At 50.6% G+C, this 22,371-nt stretch overlaps 7 protein-coding genes across 7 annotated transcripts; 2 read left to right on the forward strand and 5 right to left on the reverse strand.

Annotated features, from left to right (window-relative positions):
* Positions 1-2,249: 2,249 nt before the first annotated feature.
* Positions 2,250-4,792, reverse strand: somA (putative cAMP-dependent protein kinase pathway protein (Som1); the record flags this gene model as incomplete). The annotated part of the gene is made up of 5 exons (XM_057100072.1): positions 2,250-2,417; positions 2,490-2,860; positions 2,970-4,003; positions 4,088-4,239; positions 4,307-4,792. The coding sequence occupies 5 exons, from the start codon at positions 4,790-4,792 to the stop codon at positions 2,250-2,252; spliced, it is 2,211 nt and encodes a 736-aa protein (XP_056962760.1).
* Positions 4,793-6,474: 1,682 nt separating this feature from the next.
* N7533_003423 (TRAPP complex core subunit BET3) lies at positions 6,475-7,545 on the reverse strand (the record flags this gene model as incomplete). Its single annotated transcript, XM_057100073.1, has 5 exons — positions 6,475-6,695; positions 6,769-6,943; positions 7,062-7,281; positions 7,449-7,457; positions 7,511-7,545. The coding sequence occupies 5 exons, from the start codon at positions 7,543-7,545 to the stop codon at positions 6,475-6,477; spliced, it is 660 nt and encodes a 219-aa protein (XP_056962761.1).
* A 314-nt stretch (positions 7,546-7,859) lies between these two features.
* Positions 7,860-9,199, forward strand: N7533_003424 (WD40 repeat domain-containing protein; the record flags this gene model as incomplete). Its single annotated transcript, XM_057100074.1, has 4 exons — positions 7,860-8,003; positions 8,106-8,232; positions 8,307-9,062; positions 9,147-9,199. 4 exons carry the CDS (start codon positions 7,860-7,862, stop codon positions 9,197-9,199), a joined length of 1,080 nt encoding a protein of 359 aa, XP_056962762.1.
* A 1,409-nt stretch (positions 9,200-10,608) lies between these two features.
* N7533_003425 (uncharacterized protein) lies at positions 10,609-13,212 on the reverse strand (the record flags this gene model as incomplete). Its single annotated transcript, XM_057100075.1, has 5 exons — positions 10,609-10,983; positions 11,192-11,808; positions 11,922-12,249; positions 12,339-13,028; positions 13,102-13,212. 5 exons carry the CDS (start codon positions 13,210-13,212, stop codon positions 10,609-10,611), a joined length of 2,121 nt encoding a protein of 706 aa, XP_056962763.1.
* Positions 13,213-15,152: 1,940 nt separating this feature from the next.
* N7533_003426 (uncharacterized protein) lies at positions 15,153-16,750 on the reverse strand (the record flags this gene model as incomplete). Its single annotated transcript, XM_057100076.1, has 5 exons — positions 15,153-15,877; positions 15,941-16,144; positions 16,217-16,228; positions 16,281-16,324; positions 16,404-16,750. 5 exons carry the CDS (start codon positions 16,748-16,750, stop codon positions 15,153-15,155), a joined length of 1,332 nt encoding a protein of 443 aa, XP_056962764.1.
* Positions 16,751-18,403: 1,653 nt separating this feature from the next.
* N7533_003427 (RNA-binding protein) lies at positions 18,404-19,784 on the reverse strand (the record flags this gene model as incomplete). Its single annotated transcript, XM_057100077.1, has 6 exons — positions 18,404-18,655; positions 18,696-18,812; positions 18,904-19,183; positions 19,238-19,381; positions 19,436-19,540; positions 19,594-19,784. The coding sequence occupies 6 exons, from the start codon at positions 19,782-19,784 to the stop codon at positions 18,404-18,406; spliced, it is 1,089 nt and encodes a 362-aa protein (XP_056962765.1).
* A 360-nt stretch (positions 19,785-20,144) lies between these two features.
* On the forward strand, positions 20,145-20,405 carry N7533_003428 (uncharacterized protein; the record flags this gene model as incomplete). The annotated part of the gene is made up of 1 exon (XM_057100078.1): positions 20,145-20,405. The coding sequence occupies one exon, from the start codon at positions 20,145-20,147 to the stop codon at positions 20,403-20,405; it is 261 nt and encodes an 86-aa protein (XP_056962766.1).
* Positions 20,406-22,371: the final 1,966 nt, after the last annotated feature.

A 22,371-nucleotide genomic window follows, 5' to 3' on the forward strand; every position in this document is an offset into this window, starting at 1 on the left:
AGATGGATGGATCGTTTTTTATTACTGGAATTAGTAGACGCAGCACAGCACAGCACAGCACTGCCCTGCCCTGCCCTGCCCTGCCCTGCTTCATGACCCCACCGGAGAGAAAATAATCCCCCCAAGGAGGCAAAAAGGGCTAGAAATGCACATCACGGCGTGGTGTAACAACAGCCAAGAGGCAGATGAGTCCGCCAAAAAGTTAGCAAGCCCTTGTTTTCCACCTGGCACCCTGGCCCGTTCAAGTTTCAGGGTAAGTAAGGTAAGCGGGATCTGATCTAGCGATGGTGAGATACTAGTAATATGCTCACTGAGGGATAATTGTCTCTAACTACGGGTATCTTGGCAACCCACGCGGATTATCGACGGTGTTGCACAACATGCTGGGATGCAACATTGGTCGAAAGCTGGCATTAGACCCCCGAATGCACTACCTTGATAGCTACTCGGTGCCAGTCTGCCAGAACTGTAGTTTGAATCTAACTGTGTTTGCCGCGCCGCGAGATGGTAGTTGTGTGTGTTCTTTTTTTTTTTTCGTAGGGCTGGACTGGGCTGGGTTAGGTTGAGTTGAGATCACTCCTTTTCTAAATTGCCAAGAGCATGAATCCAGTTTCATTTTTGGAAATGTCAGCTTCGGATTTAGATTCGGGCACCTGTCAAATCAACCTGACCACCTGGGCAGACCACCCCCTTGTACAGTGTAGCGATTTGCTTTCTTCCGCTTGGTTACTCAGTCCAATCACCAACCACGGCGTGCACATACCTTATTCCGTACTCGGAAACAAAGAGTTTATGAATGGCCTGCTGAAAACATATAAACCGTCTTCAAGTCTAAACATGGATTCAACTGCGGTGCGCGGATAAAAACTTGAAGCGAAGCTAAGCCAATCGATACCGAAAGTAGTATCGGGAGTGGTGAACTTAACTTTATCGGCTCCGGAGATAAACATTTCCATAACCAAATAGTAATACAAGGAAGCTATTTCCCCAAGTGGGTCTGCGGAGTCCCATCGGTACTCCAAGGTCATTCCAGATTGCGGAGCTCATAGAGACAGGCGCCTCGGTCGATGGGCTTGCATGTCTTCAACCGACACACTTCTAGGGCTACTGTAGTCATCAAGTGCAACGCATTCGATTGGAAACTCAATCCAAAAAAAAAAAACCAGAAAACATTCAAGTATGCCAACAGCTCATGCTCATCTCGTTTCGTTCGCAACCCTCATCACGGGATAGTTGTCGTTTGACGTTCGTCATATTCCCGTCGTCCCGGCCAGGCCTGTATAACCTCAACTTGGAATCCTCCATCCGGGCGAAAAGTAGTTTGTTTTGTTCCCCTCGCTACGGTACTTCGAGGCCATTTATGAAGTTCGTCAAGGAAAAGAGAAAAGAGAGGAAATGAGAAGTAGAAGAGAAGATAGGAGGAAGAGAAAAAAGAAATAGATTCCAGGCCCGAATTAGTTGCACAAATGCCCAGCATTTCAAATGTTCAGCCTTGCAAGACAAAAGTAGGGATAGAAAAGAAAAGTGTCACAAAGAGGGGGAGAAAGGTTGGGTGTTTAAGAAGAAGAAAAGAAAAGAAGCCAAAAGAAGGATATACAGTTCCAAACAAACTGGAAGCGTATCAAAAAGAGAAAGGAAAAAAAAGAATGGTGAAGAGAAAGAGCAGCAATTTTCACCGCTAGTATACTGGATCGAGCATCAACACTGGACTGGAAACCAAGATAAACTCAGGTCCATATCGAAAGAAGCAAATGGCAATGGGCGGGGGGAATTAAGTTAATCACACGAGTCGAGTAATAAGTAGTAGTAATAGAAAGAAAGAAGAGAAGCGAATCGAAGCTCGTAGGTCACAGTGCAACTAATCTCGAATACAGAATCAAAGTATCCGTCTCCGGTCAGATCCCAGGATCGCATCGCATAAGCAACAACGATCCTTGAACAGAGTAGATCAATGGAAAAGGAGGGAGGGGGAAGAGGAAGATGCAACCACATAACTAGGAAGACAAAGACACCAACGCCAATCTCACAGCATGCGCACACGAATAGTCCAAGTGTAAGAAAATGGTTGTGGGAAAAAGAAGAATGACCAGGCCAGGGGTGAGAGTATCGTATCCGGTGGCAAAAGGGAAAAGAAAAAGGAGAGGCAAAAACAAGACAAGACCGCAACGCACTAAATCGATCAAATATACAAAAACAAGGGTATATCGGAGAGGGTTAAACACCTGAAGAGAACCGTCAAGACTTTTTAATCATCCCAGGTCTGGACCCGCGGCATCGACGGTGTCCATCAGAGGCATATTTGGATCGAAGCCAAAGCCAGTCCCATCACCAGCATCGGTGTTGAGGAAGGTGTCGAAGTCGAAGCTCTCCAGGAGATCAGGGGTATCCAGAGGGCCAAAGTCAAGATTGAAGGCATTCTAGAAGAGCGGGAATTGTTAGGGGGGGTTCCAAAACAAACACGAGGATTTCGGGGTTCTCACGAGGCTTACATCAGGCATTGAGAGATCATTGTAAGGTTGCGGGTTGGGATCCATGGTAGGCTGGACCATAGTTGGGGGAGCTGGGGCCGAGGTGGGCTGGGATTGCGCGTTGGCACCTCCGTTGACACCGGCCTTGTTGAAGGAATTAGGATGTTGTGGAGTGACAGGGGTGGATGGAGTAGGAGTCTGTGCCGTCTCTCCAGCTTCGGTAGCTTGAGCATTGGCGGCATTGGCAGCGGCAGCAGCGCCCTTCTTGGGTCGCTTGCGGGTGTTCTCCTTGGCGCCTTCTTTCTTGCCTTTGCCGGGAGCTGGCTTATTGCCCTGCTGAGGGGTGGGGGGAGCGTTTGCCCCCGTCTGGGGAGATTGGGGATGGGTGCGACCTGCAGGACCAGTAGGGGGGGGCCTGAGGAGGCGGCATCGCATTCCGTTCTTGGGGAGTGCCTGCTTGGGGCTGAGATGCCGGTGAGTGCTGCGGCGGCATTGGCTGACCGGGCTGCTGCCACTGCCCACTGGGCATGCGGCCGACACCGGCAGGAATGGGCTGACCCATCTGGGGACCAGTGAATTGTGGGTTAGAGCTTGGGGGACGCATGTTGGGGTTGCCTTGGAAGAACTGAGCAGCCATCTCGGGTGGCATTGGGCCGCCGTTTAGATTCATAGATCCCGGAGATCCACGGTTCTGGCCCATATCGCCGGCGCTAGGGGAACCAGGAAGACCACTCTGGGGCATCTTAGGTGTACCCCGCTTCATTTGTTCACTGGGGTTTGGCGAGGCACCTGTGCGACTGCCCTGTGGGGAAGTGCCCGGTGGCAGCTGTCCCTGACCGGGCATTGGTTGACCATCACGGGCCATGCTGTCCTGCTCGGCACGAGCCATTTGCAAACGCCGCTTATTCTGCTGTTCAAGCAGCATGAGTTGCATTTGATAATCCTGGAGAGCATGGTTGCCGTGACCGCCTTGCTGGCCGTTTTGTTGTTGCATATTGGCTCGAGGCGGCATTTGACCGTTTTGATAGTAATCGGGACCCACCGTGAACATTCCTCCATTGCCATCCGGCATCGTCACAAGATCCGTTTGATTCGGCATGACGCCGGGATTCATCATACCACCGTTCGGAAGACCCTGAGGAGACAATGCTGAGCGAGAGTGATGAAGGGCCAAGTTTTGAGCATATACCTGCATAGATTTTTGTTGCGCAGCCTGTCCTTGCTGGAACTGCTGGAATTGCGCCGGGTTCATGCCCCTGTTCATTCCGTTTTGCATCATCATAGCCTGAGCCTGGGGGTTAGGCTGTCCTTGCATCCCTTGTCCCTGACCACGTCCGTTAGGTGCGAGCTGTTGTCCGTTGACGGGGCCTCCTTCGAGGCGCGGGCGTTTCGATGGGGATGGAGCGTTGTCCGCAGATGCTGGGGACTGCGGCCGATTGCCGTTCATGTCCATGTCGGGCTGGTCACGTTGCATCTGCTGCATGATCTGCAACTGCTGGTTCTTGTGGAACTGCTGGGCCAATTGCTGCTGCGAGCTGTGTATAGAATCGATGTGTCAGTATCACTTCACGTTCCCTTGAAATGGGAGGGGGTGAACAGCATCTTTGTACTGGACGTACAGGCCAGTGGTATTTTGCAACACCGTCTTTTGAAGGTTGGCAGGTACCGGGTGCATGCCATTGCGACGCATGTTAAGCGGCATCTGGCCAGGCATCATCGGCTGTTGCCGCATAAGTTGATTCTGTTGCTGCTCACGGACACGCATAAGCGTCTATTGAGCAAGTCAGTTCGATTACCAGGGCGAGACGGGCTTCCCAAGCAATTGTATTAGGACGAACCTGATTGTGTGAGAGATATGTCTGGACGTTGTGGTTATTTCCTCTCTTGCGCTGAGCCTGGAAGAACTCCCAGAAGAGACCCCACCAGTCCAGCAGGAAGGCTGTTTGTGTACTTTCGTTGGGAAGCATAGCACGGGGCAGATCATCGGGAATTTTGATCTTCTCGCCATCCTTGCCGTCGGTCATCATGTCGCCGTCGATACCGTTCATATCGTTCTGGCGACTTCCGGGACTCGTCTTGGTACCGGGCTCCGCCGTGTTGACCTTCATTGATTCTTCGCGGAGAAGAGCGCGTGCACAGTCGTGGTAACCGCGTTTCAAAAAGTAATCGTAGATATATGTGTTCAAGTTGTTGAGACTCCCATCGGAGTTGTTGTTCATGTTTTGATCGTTACGAGGGGCAGTGGAGCCGTTGCTCATCATGGGGATACCACCGACGGGGCCTCCGACCCCGGGATTCATCCCACCGGCATTCATCTGGTTCATGGTGGCGATCGGGGGGGACTGCGGCCGCCCTTGCCTATTTACTGTCGGATGCGAATTCAAATCGAGAGGGATAATTAGTTCCAGGCGCGCGTCCACCGACTCAGGCGATAAAGCCTAGGCGCGGGGGTGGGACGTGCAACGCGTGGGAACGGGGGAGGGGGGAAAGGATGGAGGGAGACAAGACGAAGACCGAAGCGGTGAGCGCTTCGAGTCTGGTTTGGATGGTATCAGAGCCGACCGAGAGTCCGTGACGATGATACGCGTGCGGTTATTCGGGGGCGCTAGTCAGAGATGGTTGATTTATATCACTGATGGTGGAATGCGATGAAGAAGTGCGGCGACTCGGGGAGGTCCTTTCCGGATGGAGACACGCCACGCGATGATGTGATAAGAGAGTCTCGAATGGATAATTATTGGGCGCAATCGACAAACTGGGACGAATACAACTGTGAAGAAAAAGTATAAGCGATCAAGATATCACTGGGTGAGAGGCTCCAAAGGGCCAAGAGAAGGGAAGAAAGGCGCGATCGATGATAACGGCAGTACCAAGGAGGCGGGAAAAAGCGCACAGGCTGGAGGTGGCTGGTAGAGGAGGGGTGGGGGGGGGGTAGGGTGGGGATGGGGGAGGCGGAAAGAAAGAGAAGAGGTGCAAAGGCGATAGTGAAGTCACACACCAAGTAGTAGAACAGGGAAAGGTTTACATACAGAAGACCAAAGATTGGGGGGGGGTAAAGTTGGAAGTTGAAGTCGAAAGGGAAGTGGATCTCAAGGGGACCAAAGTGAGAAGGGAAAGAGCGGGTTCGGCCTGATCGCTTGTTCGGAATCGGATTATCTTCTTCCGGAGAGCGCAGTCTGCGTATTTTGCAGTACGCCTACCAGTATATCGGATATCTATACTCACTGCGTGAGTATAGTGATATAGCAGTGGTGTATAGGTAGTGGTAGTGATAGTGGTAGGGATAGTGGTAGTGCTAGTGGTGAGTAGTGATGAGTGTAGTAGAAGAAGAAGAAGAGAGGAAGAAGAAAGAGGCGATAATGTAGGTAGTAGGGTAGGAGGTAGGGCAACCTTAGGAAGGTCTGTATAGATATGATAGATGAGATCCTCAGATCGGGAATGGCGATCGGCCAATCACTCACGGCCACTATCCAGACCCAGATATCAAAATGCAGAACCAAATTCGATCTGTAGAAAATCCCGTGAAGAAGGATGAGGGGAGGTGAAAGGGGAAAGATAGAAGAGGGGCCCAGTATCAAAGCGGTATCGTTACACCACTTCAGATCTGATCATTGCTTCCCTACCTAGCTATTACGGCCACACATAGTCCAACAAATAGAGACCTTATACCTAGGTATACAATTACCTTTACCGGGGAGATTATCATTTTTTTCTCTTCCCTTTCCCTTTCTCTTCTTCTGAACTAACGGTGAAACACTTACCCCTGCACACGATAAATCGCGTGGCGGGGAGTGCGATACATCAGAAACCTTACCATAAGGACGATCGAACCGGATCGAACTATATTCCAAGAATACAGTTGAGTAGGAAGTACGCAGTATGTGTAAAGTAAGAAGAAGAGTTTTCCTCCCCTTCCATCGTTGCCTCTTTCTAGTTCTGAACAGTGTAGAAAATAAAGAAACTAATATTGTCCCAACCAACGCCATAATACATGCAATCCATCCCCTCAATCCTCCTCCGGCGGCATCTCGTCCTCAATGTATCGTATCAGCGACACTCGCATCTCCGTCGTGTCGTCGCCGCGGAGCACATCGCTCACAAAGTGCGCCTCGATCTGCATTTGAACCTGGATCCCGGGATCAACGTCAGCGCGGTCAGAGCGAGCAGCAGCGATCGGTCCCGACGTAAAGGTTAAGGTGCATGGGTCCGAGCTGAAGACAGGGGAGGCTGGGAGAGGGAAAAAAGGGCAAAGCGGAAGACAAAGTTTGTAATATAACACATACCATCTCTAGCGACCCACGCAGCACACCGCAAAGGATATTCGAGAACCACAATTCGTCTTGTGCGCGCCCGTCATCCGGTAACTCGACAAAGTCCGCCAGCGGGTTCTCGTCGAAAATTAGGGAGAACTGGTTATTGTCGCTTGTCCAATTGGTGACTGTTGGCGCTACGTTCAAGAAGATCTTGAAGCCGACCTATTTGGTTTGGGTCAGCCATTTCAGCACTCTTTTACCATTCTTCGTCTAATCCAGCACTCCGTAACCCTCGCAGGGAATTCCGCTGTGGCATTGAAATCACGTTGAAAGTACCCACCTTCGCAATCATATCAGCCGTCTCACGGAAATTGGCGCATCGACCCACTCCCGACTTGGCCAGGAAGTCCTCAATCAACCGCATCCCGATATTGTAGCCCATCTTCTCCAATTGTTTGTTCACTTCTTGATAGTCGCTATCATAGTCCTGGCATAGTTGCGCAACGATAGTACCGTAGGTTAATGTGACCAGCTCCGCGTTGACTTTATCGATTCTCGTCCTGGCGTAATTTGTTTGTTAGCCCGAGTGTTCGCGAAGTATATAGGCAGTAGTGGAGTGGAACAGCGCGGCGCAGCGCAAAGTAGGCAGAGGAGATTATGATGGACATAGCGCTTGACGCGCCATCATTGTGGGATATGTAGATATAAACGCAAATGCAATACTGACTTCCATATTCTGTAACAACCAAGTTAGCGGAAACTCCGACAGAACCGTCAAGATCAACTCACTCCTCCCCTATTCTAGAGGCCTTTGTAGCCGACATGATTGCGCGTCAGGGACACAGCTGTAGCGAATTCGAGTGAGAAAACGAAAACTCAAACACACGAATGCGACGACTGAAGATGCAAGGTGATTGCGGGGAGGAGGGAGTAGCTGGAAGAGCCCCCGTACACAAATCAGATTGACCGCCTTGGAACATCGTTCTTCCCGCAGCTCCCAGCGGGTCCTTTCAAGGTGAATCTTTCGTTCCTCCGCGCCGCACATCGACGTCCACGACCACCAGCTTCAATTACGACACGCCTTGGCCCATTTTCTTGCCCTTGCCCTTGGTATTCATAGCCAAGCACTGCCGCGATCATGTCTGGAGAAAAACGTCCCGCGCAGGCGGCTTTTGGCTCGGCCAACCAGCTCGTCGTCAAGAGGAATAAGCCCGATGCAGAGCTCAATCCCGGCACTGCGGTGGTCAAGGGCTCGTCTCAGAGCGGAGCTCTTGTGCAATCGGTACGCCTTCTCCCTCGTCCTTCCCCTTCTCAACTCTGGGATCAAATTGTGGCTTGACCGGGGAAGAAGAACTTGAACGTGGCTAACAATACCCTCACACAGGTCCCGCGCACCAGCGGACTAGATGCGCCCATCATGGAACTGACAGGGCATTCCGGAGAAGTCTTCGCCGTCCGATTCGACCCCAGCGCCCAACACATCGCATCCGGCTCAATGGACCGGTCAATCTGTACGTCCACCAGCTCCGCAGAAGAAAGAAAGCGAAGAAAAAGCTCGAACAGACCCCCACTAACCCGGAAACAGTACTCTGGAACACATACGGCCAATGTGAAAACTACGGCCAACTAACCGGCCACCGCGGCGCAGTCCTAGACCTTCAATGGGCACGCGACTCCCGAGCCCTCTTCTCCGCCTCCGCCGACAAAACCCTCGGAAGCTGGGACGTCGAAACAGGCCAGCGCGTCCGCAGACACATCGGCCACGAAGAGATAATCAACTCCCTAGACATCAGCAAGCGCGGCCAAGAACTACTCATCAGCGGCAGCGACGACGGTTGCATCGGCATCTGGGACCCGCGCCAAAAAGACGCGCTGGAGTATCTAGAGACAGAGCTTCCGATCACAAGCGTCGCGCTGTCCGAAGCCGGCAACGAGATTTACAGCGGCGGCATCGATAACACCATTCACGTCTGGGATCTGCGCAAGAAGGCCGTCGTGTACTCCATGACCGGCCACAATGATACCATCACCTCTTTACAGATTTCGCCCGATGGGCAGAGTCTGCTGTCCAACTCGCACGACTCGACGGTGCGGACGTGGGATATTCGGCCCTTTGCGCCGGCGAATCGGCAGCTTCTTACGTTTGATGGGGCGCCGGTGGGGCTGGAGAAGAATCTTATTCGCGCGAGCTGGGATCCGAAGGGCGAGAAGATTGCTGCTGGGAGTGGGGATCGGAGTGTTGTTGTTTGGGACGCGAAGACGGGGAAACTTCTTTACAAGCTTCCTGGTCACAAGGGGACGGTCAACGATGTGCGATTCTCGCCGAACGACGAGCCTATTGGTGAGTATATGCGTGTAGCTGGTCTTGCGCGAAAACGACCCTTTTCATCCTATGGGAAACAAAACTAATGATTTTTTTTTGCAGTCGTCTCTTGCTCCTCCGATCGCAACCTCATGCTCGGCGAGCTTGGCAAGTGAGCCCAGCCCAGCCCAGCAAAAATAATTCTTGTAATGATGGTTAAGCGGGCGTTGAATTATCTTTATACACATCATCTCATCATTGGACTCTACCGATTCTATTCCGTTGGGTAGAGGTAGATCAGATCCAAACCCAAACTTAAATCTTATGAATATCAGCTGTACTATAAACCCACACCATATGCAATCTAGCTTGATTTGATGAATGTTTAACGGGAAGTTGGAGTGTTTGATGGCTTCACAATGTTGCTTGTTGTAAGTAGTAAAGATGCGGACGAAGTCGATTCTCGCCTGTGCGAAGCCCAATAATCAAGACCAAAATCCATCATCTACGGTAACGCTTGGAAAATCTAACTTATCAGAGTAAATTTATCGACTGCCAGCCACCTCGACCAGTCTATGTCAATTTTCACCGACTAGACGGCGTATACCGAGCAGACCAGCAAAGACATGCAAGCGAGAAATCTACACAAAGTAATAATCAGGACATACGAAGAAGCTGTAAGAAAGAGGTGGTATCAAATTGGAACCTATCGACCGTCGAGCTGACTTCAGCCGACTCCAGATCCCCACAGCCGATGGCATCCGCTGCTTAATAGTCGACCGAATCCCAACTCCATTATCCAATCCCCAGAATTAGACCCATCCGTGAAGACGGGGGATAATAATGGGGATAACAAAAGATACAATAATAACAATAGGGATGGATATTAACAAAGGGGTCCCCCGCAGCTACAAATCAAATCAAAGTGCATAGACCCGATTTGATTTGGTACTGAGAGGAGTTGAACACGAAACACTGCACTCCATTTGAAGCAGATGTTTCGCGATGGAATGCTCAAACTCCTCCTTTCCACCATGGTATGCTGCTCGGGTATCACCCTCCATTTTGAGGATAAACTTTCAGATTCTTCGAGTTCGTCAAATTCAAATGGAGAGCCACTGTCAGGTGCAGAGTGACTCCCAAGCTCAAAGTGGGAATGTTTGACGAATGAGAGATTTGCGGACCATGATCTTCCCCTCGATGAGGGGATACTAGCCACGAGTGGATGAGAAGCCGATTCGTCCTGGTCTCATCCTACCCGACATGTAAAGACAAAAAGAACAGACAAGGATCACAACATCAAAACAGCCTTGACAAACACCATCAAGACAAATCCAAATCCCCAGATTATTCACAACGGTCGTCGGTTCAAGAGGTCCATCAGGGAGATTGGGGCTGACATTGCACGATCGCCCTGATCATGGACAAGAAAAGCGGCAACAGGCATAAGAAAACACGGATCAAGTTGCCCGTGAGCAACTTGAAAGCAAAATTTCAAATAAATTGAAATCTTGCATGGATCCAACAACTTGAGTATCACTCGCACCATAATGAATGACAGGCACGGGCACATCCTCAACCATTCTCAGATCGAGCGCTCAATCTGAAGCTCAACCTCATGCTCGAGGTCTTGTAGAACTCTCAGATCCTCGATATACTCAGGATCCTTGCGTTCCAAATTTGCGTCCTGGCGCATCATGTTCAGAAGGTACAAGATGACCTTTTTGAAGCCTAGGGATTCCGCCTGGTTGGCACCCATCTGGTTGACATTTAACAAGAAGATGGGACTCGCACGGCTTAGGAAAAGGATCGCTGTCGTCGAAGACAGCGGATATGCTGAATGGTAATGTTTCTCTCCTTGAGTGGCTTGCAGCGCGACCTTGTGCGGTGTCGTTGTGATTTCTTCCCACGAGCTCGTAGCGGATTTCAGGGCAATGGACGCCGAGGATTTCGCAAATTGCTGTGTTTTGAGATTGAAATGTCAGTCACGGAATCGGCCAGAAAAAGAAGAGAAGAAGAGGGGGAGGGAAGAGGACAGGGCAGGGGAAGGCTGTTAAGCAATTGGGTGTTTGTAACATACCGGCCATCAGGTCATAAAAAGAAGCATTTCCAGGAAGTTGCTTCAATTTTTCCTGGAGAGCTTTTAGGGTTTCGAGTCGATCGGTTACTTTCTCTTCGACTTTGATGTCGCTCAAACGACAATTCTCGACCGGGACACGATTGGACCTTGTACCCTTGACTGTAGGATCGTTTGCCGTGAATTGAAACTCGCTAAATGCCAAGTAACTCCGGTCTTCGCCCTTCGCTGGGATAGGGCGATAGATTGCCATAGTGCTCGACGACGACGGGGTCGGCTTGATCCTCTTCGCCGGTGGAGGTCGATCATGGTTTCGACCCTTTTTCGGAAATCTCTTTCCCTTTGAACGCCGTGATTCCCCCCGGATAGGTGAGCTCGGATTCGAGTACCGTCCTCGATCATCAGAAGAGGAGTGACCGGCCGACAACCGCCGACCCCGAAGCTGCCCAAAGATGTCTTTGGGTTTGACCTCGGGCAAGAACTGAGATTCGGCCGACAGGATGTATTGATTTTCATCGGTAATCTCAGACAGGATCAAATCTCGGAGAGCAATATGGGCAGCCCTGCTTTGCGCTTCCTCCTCCGAGCGGTACTCTCTGGTGGTGGGGAAGCGCTTCTTGTCGACAACTACCTCACAGTGCCACTGGTGAAACCCAGGGGTATGTAAATGGTAATCAGGAGTTCCCAAGCCTCTCTCTTGGCAATATCCTTGAGATGAAAAAAGAAAAAAAGAAAAAGTCAGCTTCAAACTAGATTCATTTTTTCCAAGCAAAAAAAGTATGAAATGGAATGGTAGGGGGGGGGGGGTTCTCTTTTCTCACCAGCCAACAATGACCTCCAGCTCCACCCCGGCTCAACGGGACCATCCGAAGGAAGGGGTGGAAACAGCCAGTTTGGGTTGTACTTCTTGAGCTTTTCGAGAGCAAGACGACAACCCTCAACCCTGGCCCTATCAACCGTAGCGTAGATCGGTTCGACCAGGATCGTATGACCGTACAGTGTGAGCCTTGCACCTATCTTTGACTCTTCCTTATTGCCGAACTTGAACTCGAATCTCGGACGCAGCTTAGCCAGCATGTCGATGACCCCCAAGGCGAAGATTAGCTGGCTTTTGGAATGGAATCTCGGGTCGATGGAGCCAAGAGTAGTCTATTTAGTTCAAAACGTAGTTAGCGACAGGCAACCAAGACAATAACATTAATAACTCATGGGGACGGCACTGCCTAGATATAACTCACAGGTTCGATATCTCCGAAGACAAAAGGTTGATGATGGTGAATAACAGGCGTGGAGACGCTTCTGACCTCGCCCGGCTCCAGGCTGCTCTCGGTCTTAGCAAGAGGGACAATCGTACCACTATTAAAGCCACCGCCAAAACCAGAGCTTGGAATTAAATCCAGTACTGAAGATACAGAGTGAGAGAAATCAACTGCTGGAGGAGAATGAATTGAAAGGGCCTGAGTTCGCATCTGTAAAATTCGTTCCGGGCGAGAGAAAGGGACAAGCGAGTAGTCCTGTTGACCACCTGGCCACAGGTTACGCAAACTGTAGGGCTCCCGAGACTCGTGCTGGGATGTTATTGTATTGTGAACGCTGCTCGAGTCCACAGGATTCATAGCCGAATGAGTATTTCCCAACGACGGGAGTTGGTTTAGGAGCCCCACTGACCAAAGACTTCTCGAGTTTCCGTTGGCCTGATCGGAGTGTGCCACTGAGCCTGTCTGGGGATTTCTGTTCGGGCTCAAGGGACGCAAGGCCGTGGGATCAGTGTCAAAAACTGAATGTCCATCGTAGTGCATCGCGAGCAATCTGGTCGGCAAATGTATTGGAGTCATCTGTATTGGCTCAAGTGTAGTAGAGATATCGCTTGTTATATGCTGTTCGGAAGTAGTGCCGCTGTTCGGCTCCGACACAATGGAATCGGAAGACTGGAAGATGGTCAGAATGAGGTTGAAGCAAAGAGAGAGACGATGGGGAGTGTAGAGGGACCGGTCAACTTACAAGCCCTGATCTGACCCAGTGCTCGCGGACCGTGTTCCTGGAAGTCCCTGCGGCGATACCATGAGACTCCTCAGAGGTAGCCTTGATGTGCTTGCTCTTATCGTGCGACATTCTGAATGAAAGATTGAGGCCTGCGATGTCTTTTTGCGGACTGCTTTTTTTGAGAATCATGGGAGGTTTTGGGCTGCGCGAGCATCAGTAAAGGTATGAGAGGAATAAAAGGGAACACTCACAGGCAACGTTAATCGGAGTCTGCCTGACTGGCAGTCTAGTAGCCTGAAAGACGAATCCAGATAAATCTGCACGTATTGAGATTGAATGAGTAGGTGCAAAACGCCAGAACTTGGAGTACAACAATAGAGAATGAATGTACGGGTGTTGGAGGTCAAGAAAGCTGATAGAATCTGCGGGTGTGGAAGTTGCGGTTTTTGGATCCGGTTTAGACCTCAGAGACTTGAAGGTCAAGATCGGAAATAGAAGCTGCGGGTGTAAGAACTCGCAAATAGTTAATGTAGATGGTAGGAAATGTATTCAACCTTCCGGATGGCCTTCAATTTGTATTCGATTCAATTTGATGCTTGTGTTTCGAACACTGGCCTGTTCAAAGGCAAATATTATGAGAAGCGGCGCAGATTGACTGAGAGAGTGTTCTCCACCACCGAACAATAGGCTCAAACCCAAGAAGAGGATTGATAGATGAGGGTGCCGATTCGAAGTAGCTGTTGGGCTGTACCCGAAGAACGTGGTCTAGATTGATTGAGAGCAGAGAACGCCGCACTAGCGACAAAAAATTCGAGAAGGTTGACAGAAGCGGACGTGAAGGTCGAAGCAGGCGATCGAGAAGCAGGTGAGCATGAATGGCTCTCTCCGGAGAAATATGCTGAGGCAGTCTTGGGCCGAGTTGTTGACCTTTAATCGTGGAATTTGGACAAAAATCGGGGCAGGATTGACAGTTGGAGTGAGTTGAAATTCAGTAGGCAGTTGCAAAATCGCAGAAAGAAGCCGCGAATATTTCTGGTATTCGAGCTTGGACTGAAAAACTGCAAGTTGATGAAATCCAGTCCGGTAAAGGCTGACAATAGACCGAGCTTTTGTTTGGATCGTATCCTCACGGAATTTTGCTTCAAAAGACCTGTCTCGGACGAGATTATCGTGTGAATTGAGCAACTTCTGAAGATGAGGTTGTATAGATAGATCCGCGTAGGTAACAAGTAGTTCCCGCGGACATGAAACGTATGATGACGGAAGAATGGAAAGACCCTACAGATTTTGGGTAATATCCCTGGGTATTCGGTTTCGCTGGAACAGAGATTTGAAGTTAGTTTTGGAGTTCTTGCGAGAACGCTGACCTGTAGGGCGGAAAGGAACTGACTTTGATCAGCCACCTGAAAGTTGTAGTAGCTAGTTAATGGGGGCTGTACTAGGCCTCGAATTGAAGAGGTGGGATCGAGTTCAATCGACCTCCAGCCAGCGGGTCTGGAAATCCGCAGAGAATCACGATTTCAAAGCTGATATCCGCACTCTGTGATGAAAGTGGTGTCAGACTGTCAGAAAGAAAGCAAGAAAGTCTGTTTGAAAGGTGAACTGTGATATGCGATTGTGAAGAAGAAGAAGAAGAAGGAAGAAGGCGAAAGCACGACTGAAATAGGCGAGGTAAACAAACCATCACGAATAATTGGCAGGTACGCGGGGATTAGGAAGGCGCGAGTGAATGGCACCGTCGGGCTCGGAGACGCGGGATACAGTACAATGATATTAGGCACCTGGGCGAGTCACTGGATATAGATGCCTTCGGGAATATCTTACATTGTTTATTGAATATCTATTCTCCAATTAGGGTTGGGTTGACCTTTGATATTGGATATCAATTGCAGGAGGCTATACGCAAGTGAATAGTTCGGCATTGACGGGGCCGGAGAACATCGCGCATAGGATCGGGAACGAGGCAGCCTGGACTCGGAGATAAGAGATATCATTTCGGCTTTTGGAACTGCCTGGGACCGGGGACTAAAAGCTATAGAATACACTGAAGTATACACATTAAGGTATCATTAGACCTTCTTGGGAGTCACCTTGTTGTCCACCTTCTCAATCGCGGTTTCGACCACATTCTCAGTCCCTTTGCCATTTTCATTCTCATCACATTTGCTGATTCCCTTTCCAATTGAGCTAATCTTCTCCTTTCGGCTCTTCACAATGGTACTCGGGCTGCTGAGCGTCACCGATTCCTGCAGGACACTGAATTCTTCTTCGTCCATGAGAGTTGCCATGCTTGGTTGTTTGCTGTGTTCGAAACTCATCCCGGTAACACTGGATATAGCACGGCTATTCGAAGAGCTGTAGTCGAGCATCGGGATATCGTCGCGGGAGGCACGGGCACCCCGGTGTTGCCAGGTGGGATCCGCTGGTAAATCTTCACGGGATGAACGGGCGGCACGATACCGCCAGGCAGGATCAGGCTCAGTGGTAAAAATATCGTTCTCCTGACCGATATCCCACCGAGGATCGTTTGGATTATATGCAGGCCAGTGGGAGATTGGAGCGTCAAAGATACTGCTCGTAGTCCAGTTGGTATAGAATGTCGGCGGGGGCACAGCTCTGGGAACAACCTGGCCGTGGATAGGCTGCAAAGGAACACGAGATTCCTTGGTAGGGGTGTTATGGCCGTGGCCCTCTGCGTCTTTGTCGATCGAGATTGAGCCGTATTTGAATGATGCGCGCGGACGATGCCACATGCTGGGGTTTGGCCAGGCGATGTTTGAATACTCGAGGATATCTGCAAGGCCACCGTCAGTCAGGTCATGGGATAGAAGTGAGTGTTTGAGATCCGACGACTTACTCAGTGGAGCATGCTGGAACGCAAGGACAACGACGTCTTTGACTCTTTCGAACGGCGGCGAGCGATGGGGACGGGAAAAACCCTCTGCGAGAACGATCTTAATTCTGCCGTACGAATCACCAGCATCCCAGTGCCGTTGTTCCAGGATGTCTGGATGGAATGGAGGGAAGCGCAGGACGTCTTGATTGCCGTCTCGATCCATTTCTGTTTGCCTTTGTTAGAAGAGGAATGAATGAACGAGGGGAGGGTATTGCATTCGCCTGAACGCCGACGCACGAGAACTAAGATCTAGACTCGAAAGATTAGCACCGTCGTCAAATCAATATCGATCATCACTCACTTATAAGGTAAGGCCAATCCGCCCGTTGCGAGAATATACCGCCTCTGGATTCCGCGGAAGATGGTCAACAAAGATCTGCCACGATATACAGGACCGAGGTCCCATGAAGAGACAGGTACTCACCCGACACAATCTCCGTCAACGTACACCCTAGCCTCGTAGAGCAACATATCATCCGGTTGCATGACACTTTCAATCAGACGGCTCGGCCGAGGCTTCTCCCAATTATGAATCGATACTCGAAACCCGGTGTCCTTGGGTACGCTGGGGATGAAAGTTGTAAGAATTGGTAGCTGGCCGACATTGCCAAGGTGAGGATAGAAGTAGGTATTTGCTGCACCGAACGTCGAGTGATATTTGAGATAAGGCGAATCGAGGTCCTTTGTGACAAAGCACTGGGTTTTGAATTCCTGAATCGGAGCCTTGGATTCGGCGGAGAAGAGTAGCACATCCCAGTTCTCGTAGCGCATTCTGGAAAAGCCGTAAGCAATACGGCGGGCTTCAAGTTGAGATTTTGGGGCAGAGAAGTAAGGGGTCTCGAGCTTTCGTAAATCAAGACCTCCAAGGCCTGAGAGTAAAGAGTATGGAGAGGAGAGCTAAGAATTGCGTGGAGAGGCAAAGGTCGAAGGGGAGAGTTGACGGGAGTGGAAGGTTGTTGATTCCGCGATCTGATAGACGGAGAAGGTGCAGCATTAGAGGAAGGTGCATCTTCTGCTACACTCTAACTACCACAATGCAGGCATAATATACTACTATATGATAGACATAGACTATACAAGACAATCAAGTCATCTGCATTACAATCTTACACCCCAAACTATAGCCATAGACCGACGACCAAACAGATAGGGGAAAGAATGACCAACTGGCTAAAAAAAGAAAAAAGATTGTTACAAGATAGGACACCTCAAGAAGCGTACAGACCAAAAGAATGCCAACCAAGTTGAGTACACACATCCACAATCTAGTCAAGTCCAATGCAAGAAAAGGCAAAAGTCAAAGAGTAGGACCTCCCAAAAGGTATGCGCCAAGCGAAACAAACCCTCGTCAGGACACCGGGCAGAGTGAGTGCGAACAATGAACGCGAGATGGGGAATCAGAATCCAAAGCTACAAAAGAACAGGAAGAAGGAAAAGACGAGGAAGAGTCCAGGGCCTAGCAGTCAGTTCCAAGATTAATACGGGGCGCAAAGATGTGGCAAATGCAGGATGCGTATGCATGCCGGTTCCAAGCAGCTCTTCAAACGCCCAACGAGGCAGACATCAAACAAAGAGACCAAAAATAGGAACCAAAAAAAAGACTGAAAGTTAGAGCCATTCCAAAACTGGCGGGGTGTTCCAGGGGACGAGAAGGAAAGCAGAACGCATCTTCGAGGCGAACATAATTCAATTTGACTGCTTGATGGATTGTGGAGGGGAAATGAAGGGTAGTAAGAGATGTAGATTGGGTGTTAAAGAAGAGGACATATGAAACGTGAAAAGACTGGATGAGAGATAGGAAAGAAAGTAAAATGAGAATTGGAACTTTTGCAGAATGCCTGCCCAAGGAGTATAGTAAAGAGAACCGCATAAACAAATACGCACTTTCGTTACACGCGAACATGACCCCCAGGGCGGGGTTGGATAAAGATAAAACAGAAGCACATTTAACCGTGAAAAGTTCGAAGGATTCCCATCAGTTCATCGAAAAGAGGCAGATTGATAGAGAAAAGGCAGATTGGATAAAGGGGAGAAAAAAGAGAAGAGATCCGTACGAAAAGTGGTGGGTGTACAGAAGATAAAGAGAGAGAAAACGAAGCAATAGCAGCAGCATCAGATAAGAAAAGTGGAATAAGAATGTGGGGGGGATTGGGGATCGAAAGGAAGAAGAAAACGAGCTCAAATCTTGCTAAGATAAAAGCGCTCAAGGAAATGCGTGGCAACAGGAAGGAGAAAGATGCTCATCAAGAGCTATAAGAGCGCATTGATGAAAGTATCGGTAGGAACCAGGGAAAAATAGCAAATTTGTTATGATAACACGGGAACCCATCATTGGAATGACGCAAACAACTCCTGCTGGTGCTTTTCAATCAAAGGAACGCTTACTGGAGAGAACGTGAAGAGTCAGCCGACCGAGCCTGTAACTCAAGAGTGTTCTGGGGCCGGGCTGCCGGGGTGACTGCTAACCTTCATCGGGGCAAACCCGCCATACTGGTGAGCCGGGGGCATGCCCATGGAGGGGTACATGGGGGGCGGCGGGGGAGCGGGGCGGTAGGGGCTACCGGCAGGGCCGGAGTTGTTCTGAGAGCGACCCCAGCTCAGACGCACGCGAGAGTTACCGATGGGGTATCCCTGCATCTGGTTGATGGCCATCTCAGCAGCGTGGCGCTGAACGAACTGGACAAAACCGCAGCCCTTTCCAGGGGGGGATCTTGACGTAGGTGATCTCGCCGAATCCCTGGAAGAAAGAGCGGAGCTCATCCTCAGTGACGTAGCCAGACAGACCGCCAACGAAGACAGTGGTGTTGTTGGGGTCGGTGAACTGGTTCATAGGCTGGGGAGCACCGTAGAAGGGCATGGGGGGGACCGCCCATGGGAGGGTACATTCCGGCGGGGCCGGGACCCATACCCATGTTGGCACCAACACCGGGGCCCTTGTTCTTGGGGGTAGCGGTGGAGATACGCATGGGGCGGTTGCCACAGTAGACACCCTGCATCTCGGTGAGGGCGCGCTGCTGGTCGTTCTCATCGGAGAAGCGGACGAATCCGTAGCCGCGGGACATGCCGCTGATGGGGTCGGTCATGATCTTGGCGGACTTGCACGAGGGGAAGCGGCTCTGGAAGAGAGAGACGAGAACGTACTCGTTGACCTCGGGGCCGAGGTCACCAACGAAGATGGAGTACTCGGGACCACGGTCGTCACGGCTGTAGATGGATCAGTAAAAATGTTGCGGTTATTAAGAAAAGAATGTTACTCACCTGCGGTCAGCGAGACCGCCGCCGGTAGCCCAGTTCAGCTTGAAGACGCGGTTGGTGTTGGGCATGGGGGTGCCGTTCAGAGAGAGAGCCTTGGCGGCGGCAGCAGGGGAGGAGAAGTCCACGAAGCAGTATCCAGCATTGCTCCTACTACCACCATTAGTATCCTTTTGGCAGGAGACGGGAGGAAACAGTTCTTACCCAGAGAACTTGTCACGGATCATCTTGACGTTGACCTGCTCACCCATCTGGAACCAGAGGTTGCGGATGAAGTTCTCATCAATCCATGGCTCAAGCTCACCCATCCTATATTGGTCAGCGCTTGGTCCGCAGGAATCCGGGAAACAGTTTCGACATACCAGAGAGTGGTCTTGCCATCGGCGCCCTGCTGAGCACCGGCGGCGTTGGGCTCACCAGGAGCGGGACCCTGGAAGGAGGCAGCGGCCATATCGGGCTGACCGGCCATGGCAGTGTCGGCATCGGGAGCACCGGGGCCGGGAGCGGCACCATCGGCCTGGTTGGGGAAGGAATCGAAGTTTTGGAAAGACATTTTGTAAAGCTCAAACTTGTCCGAGAGTCGACGTAAGAATATAGAACGGCCTGCGACTGGAAGTTCGTAGAGTCGTTAAGGGAGAGACGTGAACGAGCAATTCGTGATGAACCCGGAAACGAAGAGATGGGCGTTAGGATTCCTGATGAAAGAGATGTTAGAATGGCTGAGTTGAGAGAATTGAAGCCCAGAGCAAGCGATGCGAGGTGAAGTGAAATGATGCGGTGCGGTGCGGGTCTGCACACGTGCGGAGCGCAATCAGGCGGGCTGTGAGAGAGATGCAGACACCCGACGAGCGAAGATGTGAAAGCTGGAAGTGATCGAAGTGAGGGAAACGAAGGAATCAAAGCTAGCGATGAGATGATTGTGATTCAAATCGACGAAGATCTCAGCCAGAATGGATCCTTGGTGGTAGGTGACCCGGGTGTGCAACGATCTGGTGGGAGCTCAGAGGGAGGAGAGGGAGAAGATGGAATCGCCGAAGGCAGCGCCCGCCGACATAAGCGAATGCGCCAGGCAGCGAGCGCGACGTTGATGTGCAGTGCAACTGTTGTTGTGGAGTGGGAGGTTGCGGTTGCGCCGGCCGTTTCCGTCCAGCGCTCCTCACACACGGTTCGGTGATTGCGACCGTCTTCGCCCCCATTGTATCCACTCTTCGCTCCCAACGAGACCACTCCTAGCTGACGCGACCCGATGCGACCATATTTTCAATGCTGGCGACGAGCAGGTAACGATGGTTGGGGGAGAATGACCGATGGAGAGCCGGAGGTGAGCGGCGCGACATCCCGGCCACGCAAAAGGAAAGTCCCGGCTGGAGCGGCGCGCGGGCGAAAAGGCGAGAACACAGCGACCAGGAGACCCCCACGACCGAAGAAGAATGGAGGATCGAAGATCGAAGAGGAGAAGATGGATGCGCAAGTTGCTTTGCTTGGATGGCTCTGGGCGGGATGGAATGGGAAATGGTGGGGAGGGAGTGGGAGATGCATATAGGGCATTGGGAAGGGCGATGATGAAAGAGGCTGATGAGGACAAGAGGACTTACCAAGGGGAATTTGGAATAACCTGTGCGAGAAAGCTCAAAGCAAAGGACGAGTGAGACCTGAATAAAGCACAACTCCCGAGAACGGCGCAAGACAGAAACAAGCAAACCGAAGGGAACAATAGGAAAGAGGAAAAAGTTGGAGGGGAAGTGAAGAATGGAAATCTCTTGTGAAGAGAAAGTCGCAGAGGAGGGGAAGTGGGCTTTTGCGCGAATTTGCCTGGTATGTATGTATCGTGGTAATCACTGGTATTGTATATGTATTACTGTATTGCACTTGGCCGTGATGTGCTCAGCGGACTCCAGGGACCACAGTAGCTAGAGGGACTGTATACTTAGTCTGGTCAGGCTGCTCCGCTCCATAAACCTATTACTTCTACTACTGTACACTCATAGCTCCTTCTGCAAGGAATGTGAGTTTGTCGCAGGCCCTAGCTTCACTGGGTATTCACAGTACTCACAGTATTCACTGTACTGTACGTATCTCCGCATATAGCCTTATTAACCAGGTCCAGCTGATCAATAGAGTACCTATACATCTAGAAACGCTATGTACCCACTGACACCCTCATCAGCTCTTCCTCTTCTTCCTTTCCCTTTCAAGCTGAAAGACTGAAAGAGGGGCGAGCTCAAGAGCTCCACAACGCCACAGAACCATGGGAGAGTAACATAAGCGATGTGTTTCAGTACAGTCCTGCTATAATGATGTCGCCAGGATGCTCTATACTCTGTACTCTGTACTAGCATTGCCATTGCCATTGATCCATGCAAAGTCTAATATTGTCAGAAGAGTACTGTAAAAGAGTCAAAGAGAAGATAATGAACAAACAACATGCAAGGTATCCGATCCATCCTTGCTGACTCGATACGTCACCCGCAGCAGACCCAGATCCGTGGGTGGAGTGGCGGGGTCCATACAATACCGTCAGCTTAAATACTCCGTACAGAGTGTAGAGTAGTAGAGAAACCGGTTTGGAGTCCGCTGGTCATGAACAGGACAGCCATAGCCGTGCACAGGTATGAGCAAGGAGGACGCTGATCCCACTGCTTCTGCTTCTCTTCTGCTTCGATCGTCTCGCCTCCTTGGTTTGAAATATGAACTCATATCCTTACCATTCAATTCATTTCCAGGCACGGAGTACCCTGTATCCTGGTGTTAGTTACCAGTCACCAGTTACCAGTACCAATCACCTACCAGTTCCCTACCCGCTCGATCGGATCCTTGCATCGCATCGGCTAATTCTTCGCATGATCGATTCTTTTTCTCGACCTTTTCCTCCGACCAGAGCTAGCTATGTACTTCTGCACTCTCCCTGTCGATTTAACCTAGTGGATTCGCTGCGACCCCTGCAGTATGGGGGAGGGGAGGGCAGGGGAGGGGGATAATACAGACCCTATGTTCTGCAAGGCGATACTGTATACTGTATAGTTACTGTATCTAACTGTACTAGTAACCACCCCTACCTCATGTACATTACTAAATAGGTACTAACTAACTACCCCTGCCCTCCTTATAGTGCTACTAGGTTTGCGTGGAGTAGTGTATAG

This window comes from Penicillium manginii (genome assembly GCF_028828005.1).
Source record: "Penicillium manginii strain IBT 31320 chromosome Unknown utg000003l:1.0-959480.0:1.0-959601.0, whole genome shotgun sequence".
In the NCBI taxonomy this organism is placed as follows: Eukaryota; Fungi; Ascomycota; class Eurotiomycetes; order Eurotiales; family Aspergillaceae; genus Penicillium; species Penicillium manginii.